This window comes from Piliocolobus tephrosceles, chromosome 18 (assembly GCF_002776525.5).
Source record: "Piliocolobus tephrosceles isolate RC106 chromosome 18, ASM277652v3, whole genome shotgun sequence".
NCBI lineage: Eukaryota > Metazoa > Chordata > Mammalia > Primates > Cercopithecidae > Piliocolobus > Piliocolobus tephrosceles.
In genome coordinates, this window is record NC_045451.1 from 51122370 (window position 1) to 51145558 (window position 23189).

Below are 23189 nucleotides of genomic sequence, written 5' to 3' on the forward strand. Positions count from 1 at the left end.
AAATAAATAAATAAATAAATAAATAAATAAATAAATAAATAAATAAACCTACCTGGGCTGGTGGTGCATGCCTGCAGTCCCTACTTGGAACTTCAACTACTTGGGAGGCTAAAGTGGGAGGATTGCTTAATCCCAGGAGTTTGAGGCTGCAGTGAACTAGATTGCACCACTGTATTCCAGCCTAGGCAGCAGAACAAAACCCCATGTTTAAAAAAATAAAAAGTAAAAAAAAAAAAACCGCAGTGAAGATTACATGCAGCATTCTAATTTACAGTAGCTGTTACATTTGTACTTCACAAATCAGCATGAGGTTCTAGAAATGCGCATTTCTTTTTGCAACCTGTATTAAGAGGGTAAATATCTAGTTGCTGCTCAAGACATAGTAGACTTTTCACATTTAACAAGCAAACAAAGCAAGCAAAAGTGAATAAAACGTCATCATCATCATCAACAACAACAACAACAAAATAACATATTTTGTGACAATAACTCATGGGATTCTTTTTCCTTATTTTCCTTCTTCACTATATTCTTTCATTTTTACTATAGGGAGTTTTTACTTAGATCTCCAAACCTTCTGCAGATAGAGTTTTTACTTCTTAGGTATATATACACACATATATGTGTATATATACACACACACATAGGGTATAGCATAAAATTATTCAGGTCTAAAACAAAACAAAACAAAACAAATAAAACAGACAACCAATGTTATTTTGGTCAATTTTTAACAACCAGCACTTTTCCAGAAAAAAAATTAGAGAAAACATTAACTTATGACATTTGATGATTTTTGTGATGTAAATACTCCCACCATAGCTGATTTCAAGCCACAGATTTTGAAAGACATGCACAGTCAACTTTAGTGAACCAGGACAAGGAGTTTCAGCACTCCACTGGTGGGAACATTAAGACAGTATCTCATTAAATATCCATTATAATCCAATGAAGTGGAAAAAGAAATAATAAATTTGAATTCAGAACAATTGGATTTGAGTCTTGGCCTGTCTACTTACAAGCCATGTGAATTCAGTCAAGTAATTTCATCCCCCTAATCCTGACTCTTTCTTAATAATGCATTTAAATATTTCTCTCTAGTTACCTTCCTTTGAATGCGTTTCTTCTTAACATGTTTCAAAACAAGTGTCATGTACCCTTGATAGCATGTACCTTTGATGTGATGTGATGCATTTTTAGGGCACAATTGTTTTCCCCTATTCATTTTGCTTTTCTCATACTGTCAGCAGTGTAGTAGACACATAAAAGGCACTTACTAATAAATAGTGAACTTATTCTGGAGCAGCACTATCTGGAGGTCTGGCAAAATATTGAGCCCATCTCAATCTGAATCCAAACTCTAAGAGTGAAATTAGGAAGTTCCTAAACTCAGCATTTTCTAAACTCATTTTCTTTGAATTATCCCACTGTAAGGGTATTGTCTGTTACCAGGTGATTGCAGAAGCAGTATAACGCAATAATAATTTAAGCCCAGTGGCTAATTGAGGCCATTTCATAAAGGGAGTATGCTTTAAAGGGTGTAGTTTCTTTTGTTTAATGTTAATTGCTCCTAATCCATTTACATAAACAAAACCACAGTTAACACAAATGTAAAGTGGGTAAGTGTAATCTTAATGTAGTTTAATCTAAAAATATTCATGGGCTACTATCTTCTCTTTTTCCATCCTATATCCATTGTATCCATTATACACTATAACTGAAAATTAAAATTTCTTATATACTTTATTAATGAAATAGAAATATGGACACCTGAGAAAATATTTCTTTTTAACGTGTGTTTTGTCTATTTGTTGTATGGCACAGCTGACAATATTAAAGATTTTCCCAGTGTTTGCCATTTCTTTTAACTGAAATTCACAGATGCCCCAGCATCCAATTCTGATAACTCTTATCTTATAGCTTTGATTTTTTATTTTTCTCTAATTATCCACTCAAACCAGTAACCCAGATCCACAGATTTGCCAGCAAAGACCTAAATCCGGGCTCTATGCAAGATTAATGGTGTGACCTGGGGCAAATCCTTTTCCTTTTTGAGTTTTCTCATTTGGAAAATGGAGGACTAAATGAGATATACATATGAAACTATAGTACATTATTTTATTATTTTTACAATTAAATTTATTTCAAATTTTAAAATTTGGAAAAAAAAAAAAAAAAGAGTAAAACCAGAATAACTAATAACCTTAGAAACACCATTCTTTAGGGTCTTTTGCTTCAGGGACCTAGAAAATCAATTTAACACAGTTTCTGGTACTTCTAATAAAGGGAAATTTTGTGTTTGTTTAGGCTTTCTCATGTAGGTCAAGACACCTATTAAGTTTCATAGTTCAGACAGATGATTTGAAGTTGATTTATGGTGTTTTACTTAATCAACTCTAAAACTAACATCATTTTAATTGTGTTTCCCTTTTTCTAGCCACACAGAGATTCTTTAATCATGTAAATCTTGCTCTCTGCCTTCTTTGTGCAGCGTTTGTTGCTCTATCAACATGGGATGCCTTTTTCTCCTTCTTGCTTGACAAATTCCTGCACATCACTTCATATATCAAATTTCTGGAGAGATCTCCCTGCCCTGTCTCCTCTGAGTTGTTTGTCACCCCAATTTGCTGCCATCATACCCTGAACTTACTGTGATAATGTCACTTTTCACCTTGATTTGAGCAGATCCTGATGTAGTGCATAACACATAATAACCACTTGGTAAAACCAGTTGAATTAATTCATTCTTCTTCCATCCTCGTTCATTTTCTCCATTTTTTTCACGCCTTCTCTCTCTTTTTCTTGCCCCAGTCTTTTCTTCTCTTTTATTCATTTGTTATATTTTAATCAAGCATATTATTTAAAATGTATAACCTCGGATGTTTTCCATTAACTAGTTTATTATCACTACATTCTCTAATTTTGTGTCACAACATTAAATAATCTTCAGTGCTGTAATTTTAACTGTTCTATTTGTTCAGTGACATGTATACAACTATTTATCTTAAAAAATATTATTATAAAATGCTTTACCTTTTATTTGTTTTTAGTGGTACAACCCAACTATTCCTTCAAATTATATCATATATCTCCATTTTCTAGTACAGCCTAGTAAACAGAGTGCTTTCTAGGCTACTCAAGAACCAGTGTAAGTTGTAGACGCCTCTTTTCTGTGACTTGGTTCCTTCCTCCTGTAATTGTCTCACTAGCCTTGGGTTGGTGGTCTCCTCTCTCTCTCTCTTTCTGTACACTTACACACACAAATACTTTTTTTTTTTTTTTTTTTTTTTGCAACGTAGGGAAAACTAAAAACAAAACAAACACTGAAATTTACATGAAAATTACTCCCAAATCCAAGCACAATAAAATAAAATAAAATAAAACGTCATAAGAAACACCTTATAGATCGTTTCTACTTTCCTTTTTCTTTTAACACAGGGTCTCGTTCCATCGCCCCAGGCTGGAGTGGAGGGCATAATCACTGCTCACTGCAGCCTTGACCTTCTGGGCTCAATCGATCCTCTTTTTTTTTTTCACTCTGTCTCCAGGCTGGAGTGCAGTGGCGCGATCTCGGCTCACTGCAACCTCTGTCTCCCGGGTTCAAGCGATTCTCCCGCCTCAGCCTCCTGGGTAGCTGGGACTACAGGCGCCCACCACCATGCCTGGCTAATTTTTTGTATTTTTGGTAGAGATGGGGTTTCACCGTATTACGCAGGATGGTCTCAATCTCCTGAACTTGTGATCTGCCCCCCTTGGCCTCCCAAAGTGCTGGAATTATAGGCGTGAGCCACCGTGCCCGGCAATTATTTATTTATTTATTTATTTATTTATTTATTTATTTATTTTTCAGTTTTGCCCAGGTTGGCCTCGAATACATAGCCTCTCCTCTTTGTGAACCAGGACAACCGGCCGGAGCCACAGCTCCCAATCGATCCTCTTATCTCAGCCTCTTGGGTAGCCGGGATTACAGGCATGCACCACCATGGGCGGCTAATATTTGTATTTTTTTGGTAGAGACAGGGTTTCCCTATGTTGTCCAGACTGACGTCAAACTCCTGAATTCTAGTGATCCGCCCACCCTGGCCTCCCAAAGTGTTGAGATTACAGGCATGAGCCACCACGCGCAGCCTCTCTACTTTCTAGCTTTGGCCAGTATCCTGTCTTAAGTTGTTCATGGGGTGAATCTGTACATGCTTCTGCCTCACTAGGAAAACTTTATCTCCTAATCACAAGTAATGAGGACAACCTAATCTCCATCCTCCTTCCCTTCCACTAGAAAAATCTGTAGGATATAGTGGTATAACAATACATTCTTTAAAAATTAAATTATTTCATCTAAGATAGCACCACCAGAGCTTTGATGAAAAGTACTGTAACGTACCTTTCAGAATAGTAGCAAAACAGCAAGAGATTCAACATAGTAGCTTAAGTTAAACTGAGGTAAAACTCAGTACCTGAGACCTTGGATTTGTCTTAGGAGAAAGACAAGCTTGCAGGCACTCACAAACATCTCCAAGGTACACGAAATAATTCTCAGAAATATTCTTGTTCAAATTACTTTGGGGAAAAGGAAACTTTTACCAGAAGATAGTACAATCTGTCATCTTCTGTATCCACATCCCTACAGGAGAAAGTGTTATATTTGACCACATCTCCATTTTCATCTTTCTAATTTTTCAGTACATAGAAATAGCAGCAGTTTATAGTGACCATTGGAAAGACCAGCAATTTAATCCTTCATCTTCACCCTTAGACCCACAAAGGAACATCTGAGTATTGAGTTTATAGTTTGTTTGTTTGTTCGATTAACCTTAGATAAGATAAATTCTTAAGGGCATTTTATGAAACACTATTCAGAAACCAATCAATAGACATGCATTTCTGTTACATCCAAAACAAGGTGCAGAAACCTTGAGGAATGGGTTTTATATTTAGTTCAATAGCAAAGAAATAGAAATGGTTTCTTTGAGTATGCATCACATTTGCTATAGAAGTAACAACACCTGCGTTTCAATCTAGCCAATAAATCAATTTATAATGCTCTGGGTGAGTTTTGTGGTTGTTAGTTCTAAAAATGCCAGTAGTTTCTCGGGGAAGATGAGGTTTTCAACCAACTTGTAAAACAAAAGTTCGATTTCACTGTCATCAGATTCAATCACAAACATAATAAAAGGCTAGGTATTAAAAGGAGTAACAACTTTCTCATCTCAAAGGAAACCCCATTTAAGAGAGAGATTTACTTGTTAACTTCTTTGGTTTATTTTAAATGGGATAATTTTCTCATAGTTCCAAATACCTGCTGAGATATTAAAAGTGCATATAGGCCGGGTGCTGTGGCTCGCACCTGTAATCCCAGCACTTTGGGAGGCTGAAGCCTGGATCACCTGAGGTCAGGAGCTTGAGACCAGCCTGGCCAACATGGTGAAACTCTGTCTCTACTAAAAATACAAAAATTAGCTGGGCGTGGTGGCGGAAGTCTGTAATCCCAGCTGCTGGGGACGCTGAGGAAGGAGAATCGCTTGAACCCAGGTGGTGGTGGGGTCAGAGGTTGCAGTGAGCCAAGATCCTGCCTCTGCGCTCTAGCCTGGCCCAAAGAGTGAAACTCTGTCTAAAAAAAGAAAAAAAAACAAAGTTCATATGCATCATAAGAGAAAATGCAACTGCTTGGAAGTCATGAAAAAGTACTCAACATTATGAATAGGCAAATAATTAAAATGCAAATCATGTCTATAATTTCTTTCTCATTGACACAGCAAGATTTTAAAGAATGAAATGATTATATTCAGTTCTTACTCTGATATTTACTGTTGTATTCATTGACAGTAAGAAGGTATATTGGTACTCTGCTTTGGTGATGCAAGTTAGCTTTATATACTAAAACCTGTTATATTCCTTATATTTTGATCTAGAACTTCTGTTTGTGGGTCTACATCTCAAGAAATAATCCTGAGTTCAGAAAAAAGCTTTATGTATTAGGGTGGTTTTTATAATAATGAAAAATTGAAAACAATTTAAATGTTCAATATTAGGAATTGGTTAAATCAGTTGTGATATAGTTATTTGAAGGAATTTATTACAGTCATTAACATGGTAGCTATATAGAATTGTCATGACATAGGACAGATTTTATGTTATAACTAGGAGAAAGCATGCTACAAATTTACGTTCACAGTACAACAATGTTAAAAATTCTACACACAGAAACTGGACTGGAAACATGTATATAAAAAGATTATCTTCAGTGAGTATTTATTACCATGCTTAAAATGAACATTTAATAATGTGATTCTTAATATATAAGTAATTGATAGAAAATTCCATCCACATTAAAAAATTCTTTTCAAACGTGTAGCTTTGAAGGCCACCAAAGGAAATAATAATTGGAGAAAATAGCAATAAATAAATAAAAATCTAAAGTTTTTGTTATATTCATTTCACCAGGATTTTCATCCTGACCATCTTGGAAACTACTGTAATTTTCAAAACATATAGTAAAGTGTAAGCTCCATGAGGGCAGATATCATGTCTTCTTCAGCTCTGTATCATCAGCCCCACTGGTAGTACTCAGCATACAGAAGGTGTTAATAAATGATGAATAACTAACTAGTATTATTGAAATAACAATTAGAAACAGTAAGTTTAGTGGACATCGGTTGATTTGCCTGTCTAGTTATTGTTTATCCTTTTTTTTCTGTCTAGCCTAGTGTTATTTTTGGGCAATCACTTCTCAACATTTTTTGTCCATGTGGTCAGGCCCACAACTTGACTTTAGGTTTATGTATAAGATTCAGGCCAGAAGGATTGTGTTTTGCTCAAACTATTGGGAACAAGACATGTTCTTTCAACAATGACTTGCTAAACCAGTCGCTGTTGAAATCCTGGAGCTTCTGGTGGTCATCTTTGCCTCCACACTGGGAAAACTGAAATAATGAAACCAACACAAAAAAGGCAGAACTAAGAGATGGAGAGAATTTATGCTTAAATCTTAGTTAGGTTATCCCCAGCCTTCCAGTTACATGACCTAGCAAATCCTTTTGTGCTCAACAATTTTGTTTTGTTTTCTCTTAAGCCAGTTTGGGTTAGGTGTGTGGGCTGAATAGAAAGAGTTCTGAACTACCCAGGGATGTGTGCTAGCATTTCTTTTCATAGGTTTGTCAACAGTTTCGATAATAATGGGGAGTGATTATTTTATATAAAATTAATCACTATTCTACGCAAACAGCCTTGAGAAATCATTGTTAGTAACTATTAGTGCACATGAGTTACTTCTAATGTTTAATAGTCCTTTACCCAGGCGAAAGACTGTGAGTCTAGTGAGATTGAAGGAGTTTCCACTGCTGCAGTGCATTGAACTCATGGGAGCCAAGCTTTTTTATTTTTATTTATTGTTTTTAATAGCTAATGCTTCTCTTTCTTTGTTCATACACTTCACCCATACTAAACTCACAAACTCTCTTTTTACACCTGTAGTTTATTATATTTACTAAACTATATATTTAGTTATTCATACATAACCCAAAGTACCTTGTAATGGCTTCATCAATGTGTACAGCATTCCTACCAGCCTAGGAGTCTTTTAGAATAAATTAGGTCATCTTACAGAGATAATGGTTCTATCTGTAAATGGCTTTTTTGAGGCCCTGAATTTATTAATAATAAATGCTTTCTGTAAGTTGGTCATACATAAACATCTCTAATCAAATTTCTCACTGTATTTCCATAAAATATATTATTTAAATTTATAAAACGGTGTTTTTCCTTGATGTGCCTTAAGGTTAAAAAAAAAAAAACTAAAGAAATACAAGAGTCATGAGGATCTTTATATTTAAATCTTTCTCTGTATTATAACGTCATAAGATTTCTGTCTTCTTTTTTTCTCACTATATGATGTTTCTCTCCTAGCAAAGGTCAGAGCCCAGTATGCCACCCCTTAACTATTTGTTCGATGAATAAACCTATTCATGCATCTTTAGGTAGCCTCTACATAAGAGACCTTGGATTTGCAATAACTTTGTGTCTGTTTCATTTGAAGTTCAGTCTCTTCAACTTTTTATTGCATGACTAGGCAATTATATGTTATAAAATATTAGTGCTTGCTCTGAGCCAGACACTGTTGGAAGTATTTTCTTTATAATATCACATTTAATCTTCATAACAACCTATGAATTAGCCACTATTATTATCCCCATGTTATAGATAAAGAGATTGAGGCACAGAAGAGTTAACTAACTTGCCTCGGGGTTATATTGCTAATAAGTAGTAAAGCGAGGATTTGAACTCAGGCAGTCAAGCTTCTAAGTCCAAGTTCTTAACCACCACACAACACTATCAATTTTTTGCTTAAGCTTATTAATTTAGGCATAGATTAAAACAAAGAAACATACAGATAGAAATAAAAATAAAATAGAGCTTGTAGTGGTTTGAATGTCCCTGCCAAAAGTCATGTTGAAATTTGGTTGCCATTGTAATGGTGTTAAGAGGTGGGACCTTTAAAAGTTATGCCATGAGTCTCCACCCTCGGGAGTGGGTTAGTTATCATGGGAGTGGGCTTCTGATAACTGGATAGGTTTGGCCACTTCCCTGTCCGTCTTGTGTACTGGCTTCTGTCTTCTGCCTTCCATCATGGGATGACCCTCATCAGATGCCCATGTCATGCTCTTGGACTTCACAGTCTCCTGAAGCATGAACCAAACAAACTTCTATTTTTTGTTTTGTTTCTTTTTGTTGTTGTTGTTTTTTTTTAAATAAATTACCCACTCTGTGGTTATTTCTTTATAGCAACAGAAAACAGACTAAGACAGAGCTTTTACTGAATAACCTGATGGCAGAAAATTAGAAGAAATATATCTTGTTTTCATTTAATTTTAAGGTAGATTCACTTTTAAGGAAGAGTCAATAATTTGTAATAGTAAATTATTTTTTCCCATAAAGTGCCTATATTTTATTTTTAGGAAAACTTTGTGTGCAAGTACAAAATATGGGAGAAATAGTAATGTAACAGATTTGCAAACCAATAATTTGGGGTTAGCTTTTACACAAGTTTTTCTATTACCTTTGAGAAAGATAGATAATGGAAAAAGAGAGCATGCAGAAGGTAGGCCAAAAGAGGTAGGATCAGAACATCAATTTCCCAGAACTGTGGAGAGTATTCTGGATTCACTTGAATTTAGCAGTGCCTGGAATCTCTTCATCCAACCAATATATGACATTTTGTTCAGTAACACCAATTTAATTTTGCTCTTCTATATTTTCCTAGTTCAGTGGAGAATATTACGTTATAGAAAGAGGTAATGATAACTTCATTAGCTGAAAAAATGTGTTTCTACTTTCTAGGATTGGAGAATTTGAATTATTTAAGCTATATGACTATCTGTCTATCTATCTAAATATATACTTAGATGATTGTGCTAAAACATGCACAGAATTACACTTGGCTTTACACATATACATCTAAGTAATTTTTCTACTTCTATATTCCCATTCTTGTCTCCCAAAATGCCAGATATAAAAATATTCCATTAAAGTGAATGTATTTTCTGATTGAGAAATCAAATTCCAATGCAGTCACAAAATATGTTTGTTAATGGGTATACCACTAGCAATAAAATACTATAAGATATCTTTTAGCTTTTTTCTCATGGGTCATTCATTTTCCAAATTTTCCTAGCTTCTAATTCTAATGAAGCAGTTACATTTATTTCTGTCTCTACACACAAGAAGAAATTGTTCCCAATGTCAAATAAGCTGAAGAAAATCTTTCATTTCTCACTTCTCAGCAGCATGGGTGTTGGGCTCTACCTTAACGTTTGAAAATATTTATCCTCCTCTCCTAACTTCCATGACTGCCATTGAGTGCAATTGATATCACTGAGCTCACTAATTTGGGACAGGAATAATGATGCTAAAGCTCTTATTAGAAGAATCATTAGGGTTTAAAAAAACCTACACTTGATGGCCTCATTGTACCATTAGGCTAGGATATCCCATGTGTAAAGTACAAGTAATTAGGGTGTATGGAGTGATTTTAGAGAGATTGGGTCTCAAAGATTGTAGTTGTCCTTGAAAAAATATAAGGGTAAAAAGCAATGGCTCATGTACAATACAAAGAAAGCCACAAGAAAGATTATATTGTAGCTATTTCTTTATGCTCTTTCTTTTATGAAGTCTTTACACTCTGATAAGTTCCTTGTGACATCTAGAGGGCCAACCACAGTGACTAGTCAATAACAGGAAGTAGATACGATGCCTTTATGAAGTTGCTGCTTTAAACTGGAATGCCAGCTCTCTAGCAGAACTGCACTGTTCTACAGGACCGACGACACCTAAATGATTAGATGGGAGATAACTTCTGATGAGTCTGATTACACACGCTTAGGTCCTCTGATTTGCCAATGGCAGTTGAGGAGGCATCACTTACTTGCATGGCGTTTGTGCACGATTTATGTTTGTATCCTGGGGCAAGACAGGTTAATAAGGCCAAGAAGGAGGGGAGGCTGTGGGAGTGGGTAATAACTGGGGAGGACTTCACAGCATCAACCTGGGGGAAAGGGAGGAGGGCTGAGGATGAAGGGTGTTCCCTCCTCCTTCTGCCTATGTGTTAAGTGGCAAGATAAATTTTGAAAGCTGCTGTGAGGAGGAGCTACTGACTGGGTTTTGGGGTGTTTTGTACCCCACCCTCCTCACTTGTAGGAAAGCCTCTTTGCATTTAGACGTAATTGAACTGGAAGGAAGCAGACTGGCCAGGGAATAGGGGGAAAGAAATTCTCCCGTTGCTCCTCCTCCTGTTTATCACTTGCCTCCTGACTGTCTTCCAAACCAAGCTCAGCTGCATCAGGGTGGCAGCAGAATACCCTGTGCAAGTGCCAGCGTCTTCTTAGCCGCCCTGTGCATCCCAGGCTGCCCTGTTATCTGGCCACCGTCCCTGGCCATTGGGACTGCTTCTGATGGCTGTGGCCTCCGCTGCCCCAGGGAGCATCTTCTGTAAGCAGCTCCTTTTCTCTCTCCTGGTGAGTAACAACCAAAGGATTAGGGAATTCAGGCATGTTACTACCTGCTTCCTCTCTGCAGTTTGGGCTTGAAAGAGACTAGGAGTGCAGATGGGAGGCAGAGAAGAGAGACTGGGGAAAAGAAAAACAGATCTGAGGAAGATTCAGGGAAGAGTTGAGAGACTCGGGATCCAGGATGGAAAGTGTTCAGCTTATTTCTCAAGCACCCACTGCCAGAGTGTTAAAATTTTTCAAGGAAATTCCTCTTCCATCCTGCTGTGGTGTTTTTCTAAGGAGTAGAGAAACGAATTCACTCCTTAGGTATTTGGCCCAGAAGTTTCTGAGGTTTACTTTTGCTACCAGTGATTACATAAACTCATGTTATTTAACATGCTGAGTACTACTGAGCTGCAAAAAACGGAGAAAGGATTCTGGGTGAACATGCAAATTATCCAGGACTTTTTGAATTTTACTCATGAAGCAGTTTAAGCAAAGAATAGTTTAAGAAAGATAACAGAAATGTGACTGTCATTGAAAATACCCTTAACTTGGCTTCCACTTGGGTTTTTAATAGCTTTGTAACTGTGTAAGGTGCTATTTTTTCTTTGGTGGTGAGGGAAGAGAGGGGGCTTATTTCACACATCCAGCCATCATTTCTGAGGTGCGAATTTCCTTTTCTTCATTTTAGCAAAATATTTTAGTTTCAAATTATATTTTTAGAAATGGCAGGTATGGGGACAAACATTTTTTCATGTAAATAATATACAATGCAGGGTTGATGGTCACCTTCTCATCTTGTAACTGCTTAGGGAGAAGATAAACTCAGATACCATCTTGAGTTAGTACAAGTTTGGTAAAATGTGGTAAAAATTTTCCAAAGGATTCTACCCACATTTCTCTTGTTTCTGATCCCTGTACTGTCTAATGTCTCTTGGTAAATTCATCTCCAGTTCACTTATTTCTGACCCTGAAACTGACTAAAAGGGTGTCACTAAGCCACTTAGTCAGTGATTTAACCTGAAGATGGGAATAGTATTTAATGAATGGAAACCTTCAGTGGCTCTGCCTGCAGAGGGAGGACCATCAACATGGAATCCTAGGACAAGAAGGAAAGAAGATGGGAGTGGGAGTGGAAATATGGATACAACATATAAGAATGTCTCATATATTTATATATATATGTGCACCGCTCTCTCTCTATACACACACATATATACAGTCATGCTCTGCATAACAATGCTTCAGTCAGTGATGGACTACATATATGAATGGTCTCATAGATTATAATGGAGCTAGTCTATATAGGTGAACCATTTTTTATCTTTTATATTGTATTTTAATGTACATTTTCTATATCTAAAAATGTTTAGTAACACAAATACTTATAATTGCCTACAGTATTCAGTAGAGGAACATGCTGTACAGGTTTGTAGCTAGGAACAATAAGCTATACTATATACTATACACCTAGGCTGTACCCTGGTGCATACCATGGGATATACATATATACACCATGGTGTATACCATGTAGGTATAACCTAGGTGTGTAGCAGACTATATCCTCTAAGTGTATGTAAGTGCACTCTGTGATGTCTGCACAATGATGAAATCGCTTAAAGTTGCATTTCTTACAATGTAAGCAATATATGACTGTGTGTATATATACACACATACACATACGTATATAGGTATAGGTATATGTACAGGTATATGCATATATATGTGTACATATGTATGTGTTTGTGTGTATGTATGTCCTAATTACAAAATACTCTTTCCACATCATATACTTAGACAACTATTAACAGTATGGTTTATGCTTAGAAAGTTCTTTAAGTATAATTTAGTATGTTCCTTGGCATTAAGGATGAACATATTTAAAAAGTTAAATAAATACGAATGTCTCATGTTTTAAAAAGTGGTTTTAAAATTAGAACTAAATAAAAATGTGGCCTTTTAATTCCAGATTTCTGCCTAACATAGATTTGTAAAATTACAAACTATTTAGACTGCTACAGTATGTCTGATAGATTTGAGTTGAGCTGGAAAAGAAGTGCACATCCTTAATATGGATGTTAATCCATTCTCCTTCCTCCTCACAAATAATAGGTCCCGTAATTCTAGAATTCAGAGAAAAGTTGAAAGCTGATCACAAAATTAACCTACGTGTTTCCGGAAAATCTAGCTCTACTCTATCTTATATTTAAATAATAATAAAGCAGTTATTTTGATAAAAAGAAACAGAAAATGCAGAGAAAAAGAAGCAAAATATATTTTGAACCTATAGACATTTTTGAAATGATAGCTTTTCTTCTTTTCTTTTGTTTTTCAGATAGTATCTATGTCTTTGAACTACCTAGTTTTTAAAAACTATAGCTGGGTCTTGAATTTAACTAAAAATCTTTACCCATTTGAAGGATACTCTCCATATTTTGACATATGCTCTTTTTAGATTAGTCATGTAATTTGAGATCATTTACAGTTTTGGCCAAGTCAGTCTGAAAATTGATTTGAGAGCAATGATTTTTGGGGAGCATCTTTTTTTTGTGAGGTTAAAAAAGCCCTTAACTATTTTCTAGACTTCATCAACTATAACTTCAAATAGTAAAAATGATGATTAGAAAATTAGGACATATATGTAATTATGCATTTCAGAGTTAAGTATTTTCTTCATGCTAAAAATCAGAATGGCATTTATGAGTGGTCTTAGAGATGTAAAACTGCTATATAAAGTCAATGGTTTGTGAAATATTTTCTTGCACTGACACAATATGATTTAGGTTCTAAGAACTACTATTCACTTAAATTTTTCATTGGCAAACAAATGACAGTGTTATTCCTAAAGCTATTCTCTTTGCTGGTTCCTTTTACAGTGAGTATTAAAAATTTAAAGACTTTAAATGATCAGTTTGTTTCCAAAACTGACAATATTTTTATCAATAAGAAAAAGTTATAATGTGAAAATTTGTGATCAAATTTAATTCCTGATATTTTTTCTTTTTCTTTTTTTTTTTTTTTGAGGTGTTTATATTACTTTGCGATGCTTGTCAGAAAATTTATCTTCGAGTTCCTTCTCATCTTAAGGCTGAAACACTTGTAGGCAAAGGTGAGAAACTCTATTTACAATTTCATAGTTGTAACTTGCTGCATTTAGCTTCAGACTGCTCTTGTGAAGTTTGGGTTAAAAGCCACATAGTAGCTACTTGACGTTAACATTGGATGTACAATAAAAGATAGGCTACTTGTTTTTTGGTAATGGTTAGGAATAATTAAAATATCTAAGTTAGTCGTATACTTCTCTTGCCAAAAAAATTAGCAAACATCAGAAGGCTGAATTATCTTGGATTACATCAAACAAAGCAAGGCACCAAAACCAGGAGCATATTCTAAGTTGTATAAACTAATCTGCTGCCAAAATTTCAAAGCCAAGATTCTTTAATTGATTAGACATGAAATGGATATCTCAAAATCTAAATGCCCCCAATAAAATTTGTACTTGAGGTTGATTACAATGAACAAGTATCCACCAAGAATAAATGTGACATATTTCACAGAATAGCTTGTGAAAATCAAATAAAGTTTTGATGGGTCTTAGTACCGTAGCCATCTCTGAAGTATAAGTTGGTTGTTCTGAGTCCAAAGGTAAAGATTTTTTCATCAAGATTTTTCATTGGCTTTGAGTTCACATGTAAAAAATTACACACTGAATACAGAAATGGTATCCTTTCCAAGCCAGATGTTGTTTTGCCCAGTGCTTTAAGTTTTTAAATTAATAAACAGTCCACTCTCTAAAGACACATAGTGGCCGGGCGGGTGGCTCAAGCCTATAATCCCAGCACTTTGGGAGGCCGAGACGGGCGGATCACAAGGTCAGGAGATGGAGACCATCCTGGCTAACACGGTGAAACCCGGTCTCTACTAAAAATACAAAAAAACTAGCCGGGCGAGGTGGCGGGCGCCTGTAGTCCCAGCTACTCCGGAGGCTGAGGCAGGAGAATGGCGGAAACCTGGGAGGGGAGCTTGCAGTGAGCTGAGATCCGGCCACTGCACTCCAGCCAGGGCGGCAGAGCAAGACTCCGTTTCAAAAAAAAAAAAAAAAAAAAAAAAAAGACACATAGTAAATACGTTAAATGTGATAAATATGAATCTGTAAAGGAGGTAATTTGATAATAACCACAATGCATTGGGTTTACTAAACCTCGAAAGGTATTACAGAAAGATTACTTGCAATATTACTGAGAAATAGTACTTAAGAATAGACTAGTTTTCTTCTTATTTATTTATTTATTTTGAGACATAGTCTTACTCTGTTGCCCAGGCTGAAGTGCAGTGGTGCTATCTCTGCTCACTGCAAACTTCACCTCTCAGGTTCAAGCAATTCTCCTGACTCAGCCTCCTGAGTAGCTGGAATTACAGGTGCATGCTGCCATGCTTGGCTAATTTTTGTATTTTTAGTAGAGATGGAGTTTCACCATATTGGCCAGGCTGGTCTAGAACTCCTGACCTCGTGATCCTCCTACCTCAGCCTCCCAAAGTGCTGGGATTACAGGTGTGAGTCACCTAGTTTTCTTATTTTTGGCAAGATAGTTTTAACTATCAAACTACTGCAAAAAGTTCAAAATCTACTGACATCATACAGTTATGCCACTTATGACATAAAAAATTCAAGTTTGTACACATATAAATTTATACACACACACGATAATCAAGAGTTCAAAAGAAAGAGAATAAAATCTGTGACACTAGGAAAATATTTTATTTCTTAAATGAATGTATGACGAAGGTAGTGGAAAATGTGATTCCATTAATTTAATTATTTAATTTTCATGGCCCGCACGTTTTAGAATAGTAGGTGCTAAGCACATTCCAAATGTAACCTCCCTTTTTCTGCTTCTCATGCACTAACTCACAGCTGTCATTCCTGTAAAACTTGTTCCACTCCTGTTTCATCTGACAAACTGCTGTGACATTTCTTCCCTGCAGTGAATCTGGAGGAGTGTCTCAAGTCGCCCAGCCTAATCCTGTCCAGTGACCCTGCCTTCAGAATTCTAGAAGATGGCTCAATTTACACAACACGTGACCTCATTTTGTCTTCTGAAAGGAAAAGTTTTTCCATTTTCCTTTCAGATGGTGAGAGACAAGAACAACAAGAGATAAAAGTTGTACTGTCAGCAAGAGAAAACAAGGTATAAGGCAAGGGCTTAAGCAGCCTAGCACAGTAATCTGCTTACGGGAGTCCTTCGTGTTATATATTCCTTTCACGTTAAAATCCATGCTATTGAATGACAAGTTTGTCTTTTCCACTTACAATTAGTGTAAATAAAGGCTAGACCTTTAAGGAGTGGCAGAGCTATTTACAAACTTTTATAAAGATGAATGACTCTGTAGACGGGGAGCAAAGTAAGAATATCAAAGTTTTCTAATAGTGATTTCTAGTTTGGCAATAAGAACAAACCAACCTGAGGAGCAAGGACAAGACAAGGGTGGGTCTAAAACTCAGCGAAATGTGATTCAGGCTGGAAATGTGGGCTCCACCCTGTGCGGCTCTCTTCCCACTGATTGCAGGTTTGAGTCTCTCTTTAAAGAGGAGAAGAGATTGTCTAAAGCTTACTCCCATCTTACTAGAAAATTTTATAGCGGAGCCCCTCTCTTCAGAGAGTGGAGGTGTGGCCAATCTACAAAACTGGTTTGAATGTTTGACTCTAGGCTCATTTTCTTGCAGTGAGTGGTAGAGATCAGTTCAGAAAGCAGTAAGGAGAAAGTTGCTGGAATTCACATCTCATTTTCAGCAAATTCACCACAATAAATTTCGTCTTATAAAACCATGAATGATTCTATTTATGAGAGGACTTCCCAACTAAATTATTTTTGATTACATGAACTCCTCTTAATATGCTTAAGACTTAAAAAATGTTATTTTGTATCCACATTGTAAAATCCCCACATTATATAAAATCAACTATACTTGAGCAAATGCTCACCTGTGTCTATATAGATGTATAAATGACTGTATTGTAGAGTGCGGGTTTTAACAGATTTTGGTTGTACCACTCCTAGTGGAATAAAGTTGATTGTTAAATATTTATTAATGAATTATCTATTTTAGGGGGGTTTATAACTTTTCAAAGTGGCGTCTTTCCAAATGTCCTATACATTTCCTGGTGGTTAACTGAGTAAACAGAGAAATAGGTAGAACAGGGGAACGTAATGCAGTCTGAGGTGTGTGTGTGTCTTATCAATAGAAATGCTTTGCTGATTAGCCATGGTACTGTAATGTAAAACCCTTGCATCTGTTTGTTGATGTATGTGTAAAAAATCACAGTTCCAAAAATGATAAGCAATGCTACATTTCTTTGTTTCTTGTCAAATGTAGGCTCCTAAGAAGAGACATACCAAAGACACAGCCCTCAAGCGCAGCAAGAGACGATGGGCTCCTATTCCAGCTTCGTTGATGGAGAACTCATTGGGTCCATTTCCACAACACGTTCAGCAGGTGCATTTCACTTTATTTGATTTTATATGTGTCCAAATTTTTGGTTCTTAAACTTTTCATTTGAATTGCACATCATATTGAATCAGAGCTTTAATGGTACAAGTAATGATCATCTATTCACCAGAATTAGGGTCCCATAGAAGTGATGCAGCATATCTTATTACTTTCTTACATGTATCATATTTAGAAATTTAGAAACAAGTTTTATATTTGGAGTTTCTGATGCTCTTAGGTCTGTGTCTAAATTCACCGAAATACTATGGTAGACTTGTTAACATTAATGTACAGAAGGCACACCTACATGTTTTGCATAGTTCAACTCTTGCTTAAACTAGCACTCATCTTTTATAAAAATGGCCTGTATTTTTGCTTACCAGGTAAGATTGCCTCACTGCCACATAGCTGGAATGCAAACATAGAACAGTTTTGAAATTTTGAAATATAGTGGCATGAACTCAGCTCACTCCAACCTCTGCCTCCTGGGTTCAAGTGATTCTTCTGCCTCAGCCTCCTGAGTAGCTGGGATTACAGACACCCCACCACCATGCCCGGCTAATTTTTGTATTTTTAGTAGAGACAGGGTTTTGCCATGTTGGCCAGTTCGGTCTCAAACTCCTGATCTCAGGTGATTCACCTGCCTAGGCCTCCCAAAAGGCTGGGATTACAGGCGTGAGCCACTGTGCCTGGCCAAAATTTTCTAATTCTTGAGGAATTAATTGTGGAAGAAAAGTTGCATTACTTCTAGCTTTATTAATCACATAATTTTCAATTCCAAAGAATTCAAAATCACTGAAACTGTTACTATTATTTAAATGAAGATAAGAATAAGTAAATAACAATTGAAAAGGTATATCACTCTACAAATGTTATAGATATACAAATGACAAAATGTTGAGATCAAATAAGTGACAGAATTTCTGGCTTTGCACAATGCAAAATGCAGATAAAAATTCGGAAAACATGGCAGATGATGGGCACCCAAGCAGAAGAAAGAAAGAACAGGAGAGTAGGAAAGAGGGCTAGTAGTAAAAAATAAACCATCACAAGAGGTTTGAAAATATTCAATAGGTTGAAAATATTCATGGTGACATATTTGTTCTATTCCTAAATTATTACTGCAGATCCAATCTGATGCTGCACAGAATTACACCATCTTTTATTCCATAAGTGGACCAGGCGTGGACAAAGAACCCTTCAATTTGTTTTACATAGAGAAAGACACTGGAGATATCTTTTGTACAAGGAGCATTGACCGTGAGAAATATGAACAGTTTGCGGTAGGATTATTGAGATATTTACTCAGAATTATATCTTTATTATTGACTTACTAATGTTTTCAACTATGCTTGTTCACATATTATAAGAATCAATTATTTGATTTAATATTCCAAATATTAATATGCAATATAAACTTTAAATTTCTATTTACCGTTGATGAGGAAAAACAGTGGATATAATAAGGGAAGTGGGGGGGAAGGTATAGAAAATATAATGATAGAATTTTAAAGAATGTGTTTTGGTCTATAATCCTGGATAAATAACAAAGAATTTTACTGAATTTAAAGTTATCTATAATAAAATAGTTCAATTACTCTCAACCATGGCTGTACATTATAAGTCAGGTGAGAACTTGAAAGAAAAAAAAAAAAAACTGATGCTTGGACTTAGGCCCAGGTATTCTGATTCAATTGTTCTGGGATGAGACCCAGTCATCCAAGGTGATTCTAAATGTGTAAGTGTTGGATCCACTGCCTTAGCCCCTTACATAGCTTTTTTTTTTTTTTTTTTTTTCCATTCCTTTCACTCACTGTTCTTCAGCAATGAGATCCCTTAGTACCATTTTCCTTCCTTAGTAACCCAGAACAAGTTTATCAATTCATTTGATTCTATCTTATCCTACCCAAAGACAAGACAATTCTAACTCTTCTGATAATTAAATCCTTTTGTTTCTGTTAATTTTATATAACTCTTTGACGGTATGATGTCACATCTGATGAAATGAGAAATTCATAGTAGGTTTTTGGAATGGTGGTGAATAAAATTGATTAAGCATTTATTGTCTTGAATTATAAAAGAGTATAATAAAGTTCTTTGCTAAAGGAGTATATAAGAATGAAACTTATTTCATACTTGGGCAGTTCAGAGAATAATATCTTAGCAGGCATCTGGAGACTGAAATGGCCACTGAGGTGGCCACCGCAAGGCAGCTATGAAAGAAGTTAACAATTGTGGGGAGGGGAAGTGGTAGATAAGTGTTCCAGGAAGATGCATCAGAAATGGAAATATTTACTTGTTAAAAAGAAATCAACAACAAAAACAACAAACCCTGGCTGAAATGTAGTTTGAAGCTAAGGAAGAGTGTGAAATATGAAACTAGGGATGTAAGTAAAAAATAGAGAGGGAAAGATCTTATAATTCATCTTAAGGAGATTAGATTCTATCCTAAGGATATCCTCCAAAGCACTCTATAAGGTAGTGAAAAATTTGAAACTATATAAATTGTCCACTTCAGATGTTTCATAATTAAATAAAAAATTCATGGTGGGATTATAGTGGCATATTTTCTTTATAATTTTATGTTCCCTTCCAAATTCTCTAGAATAAACATATTTTACTTCTAGTAATATAGCACACTTTTACTTTAAAAAATAGTATATGCAAGTTCTTACAGGGGAAGTAAGCTGAGCACCATTGCAATCACTTTGATCTTTCTACTCATAAACAAATAAATGATTGATAGAAAGTAAGTTTTCTGCTGTTTTTACAGTTTCTTTACTAGAGAAAAGATCTAACACTAGAAGTCACTCTTGAGGAGAAATAAAAAGGTGCCTGTATGTTGCAATATCCACTTCATTTTCAATTTTGCTGAGGAATTGTTTGATAGGGTTCTTTTTGCCAACCTGCTTTCTATCTTTGCTTCTTACTGTGATCATTGCCAAAGGGAAAAGGAGAGAACAGTTTAAAATTAAAAATAAGTTACTTTGCTATTTTTAACATTTAAAAAATACAAATGAATAAAATAAGTTGAAATTTATCCTCAAAGTTAAACTTTTAAATAATTTTCTCTCAGAATTGCCCATGTTTCTGTAGTTCCCATTAACACAGTTAAGTTTGAGCTGGCATTAAGAAACACCACTTGCAAATTAGTGAAATTTATTAAGTGAGGTATAGCAACAAGATGTAAACATGATGCAAGTTACAAAACCACTTGAAGCAAGATAGAACAGAAGACTTCCTTGTCAATGCAGAAGTTAAGATTAAGATAATATGTTTTTAATGTAATATACTGTAATAATAGTTTTCTATCAATGCTCGATTCACTTAATTTTAAAAATATTGAATAATGTATTTTTCTAGGAATTAGTAGATCCTAAGTATCTACTCTTTTCCTTGTAGCCTCAAGCAAATCACAACCTCCTTGAGTTTGCTTTCTTCTTTGTTTATGGGGCTGCTAATAGCTGTCTTCCCAACCTCAGTAGTGTTCTGATCATTAAATGCCATAATATTAGTGATACCACTATGTAAACTGTAAAAGTTGTTGAAGATGTTCTAATGGTAGATTCAACAATACACATGCTCTAGAATTTTGTCCTTAAACCTGGGAATTTTCATGGAATTTCCTAATTCTTTATATAAGCCATATGCACGTTAAATATCAATAACAGATTATTTTTATTTGAAATAACCTGATTTCATAGATTTGGGAGTAGTAGCCATAGGTCTAATTCAATATATATTCAAAGAATAGTTACATAAGAAGGGAACTTTCTTCAACAATTCCAGGTGATACTGTGAAAGCAGCTGCAAACTTCCTTTCTATCTTGAGTGTTGGGGATAATCTGTACCTTTGGAAAAGTTCGTTTCAGTCTGGTCCTTTCTTACCTATTCAACCAGAACATTAGTATCTTTTACCACCTTGTTTTTTTTTGTTTTTTATTTTTTGTTTTTTGTTTTTTGTTTTTTTTTGAGACAGGGTGTCACTCTGTCTCCCAGGCTGGAGTGCAGTAGTCCCATCTCTGCTCACTGCAACCTCTGCCTCCTGAGTTGAAGCAATTCTCCTGCCTCAACCTCTCGAGTAGCTGGGATTACAGGCACCCACCACTACGCCTGGCTAATCTTTGTATTTTTAGTAGAGATAGGATTTCACTATGTTGCCCGGGCTGGTCTCAAACTCCTGGCCTCAAGTGATTCACCCACCTCGGCCTCCCAAAGTGCTGGGATTACAGGTGTGAGCCACTTTGCCCGGCCTCTTGTAATGTTTATTTTCTCTTCTGGACACACAAGTCGATTCATTCTCTTCATATGTGGGTTGTTAATTCACGCTCTGTACCCACTCAGCTTTGGTGTTACTGCTCTCTCCTTTCTCTGCCCCATCTACTGAATGCCTGCCACTGTAAGGCCAAACTCAAGTCCCTATTCTTGTCGGCAGCTGTTTGTATTTTTCCAAAGACGACAGCAATTTCAGCAATACATAGCGTAAAAGGGCTAAAATAGATGAGATTCTTCAAGCTATAGAATAATTCAAAGAAGGAAATTATATTATAATAACACACACAAGACACTAAATAACACTCTTATAACCTAGCTAAAAATACAACTAAAAATATTCTAAATTATTTGTTATTATAACATTTAAGTATATTATTATTGCTTTTAATACAGAATGATGGAAAGAGTAATGAAACCATTACCTTTATTTTTTTGAAATTGTTGCTTTGTTGACTAAATAACATACTTATAATGAGTTACTCTATCATATGAACGTAAGTCAATTCTCCTAGAGAGTTAGGCTCTGTTTTAATGTTAAGCTAATGATGATTCCAATTTTGATTCATTTCGGAGATACGTGGTTCATTGTTAGTAAAACAAAACAAAACCAGGATACTATTTGTAACAAAATCATCAACTCTGAATCAGTGGAATGTGAAATAATATTTACTTGTAGTCAAATAACAAAAATATTATTTCAAAATAAAATGAGCATATGGTGGGAAGCAGATGATCTTCATTTCTATTGAAGAGAAAAACTGAGACAAATTAGTATATTTTATAGCAGTGTGGACTTAGTATGTTGGATAAGGAGACTTGTTAATGCCATTGTAATGAGGTAGAAGAATTCATTACAAGAGATGCAATAGAATCTTTATGACGATTTTTACAGAAGGATAACTTAAGGGGTAGTTCGTCTTCCTAAAAGGAAAGATGAGTAGAATTGAATGCAAAAAGCTATTTACTGAAGACTTACCCAAGGCAAGGCACTGTGTTACTGTGTCAGGTGCTTCCAGGATACACATATCAGTAAGTCTCAGTCTTCAAGCCTGAGAGCAATTGTCATCTAATAGAGATATAAAACCATTTTATAGTTGTATCCAGCCAAAATATCAAAATGACAGCATTTTAAGGCATAAAAATCCACATTATCTATACGAAGAGAAGGGGAAGGATTGTTAGGAAAGGTGAGTAGTGTTGACACCTGGATGTGCTGGCAGTAATGATGATAACGATGATGTGATCGTGGTAGTGGTGTTGATGACAGTGGTGGTGGTGATAGTGGCAATGATGATGACAGTGGTGGTGGTGATGGTGGTGGTAGTGGTAGTGGTGATGATGATGATAATGGTGGTGATGGTAGTGTGGTGATGATGATGGTGCTGCTGCTGCTGATGGTGGTGGTGGTGGTGGTGATGACAATGGTGGTGGTGTTGGTGGTG

The 23189-nt window shown here is 35.7% G+C and overlaps 1 protein-coding gene across 2 annotated transcripts in view; it reads left to right on the top strand.

Moving 5' to 3' along the window:
• Positions 1-10681: 10681 nt before the first annotated feature.
• Positions 10682-23189, top strand: part of DSC1 (desmocollin 1) — a 35258-nt gene continuing 22750 nt past the window's right edge. For both annotated transcript variants that reach the window (XM_023207497.1, XM_023207495.1), the window contains exons 1-5: positions 10682-11006; positions 14007-14091; positions 15969-16171; positions 17359-17478; positions 18600-18755. In XM_023207497.1, coding sequence (XP_023063265.1) covers positions 10944-11006; positions 14007-14091; positions 15969-16171; positions 17359-17478; positions 18600-18755 — 627 coding nt within the window. In that variant the 5' untranslated portion in view covers positions 10682-10943. The remainder of the gene's footprint in view (positions 11007-14006; positions 14092-15968; positions 16172-17358; positions 17479-18599; positions 18756-23189) is intronic.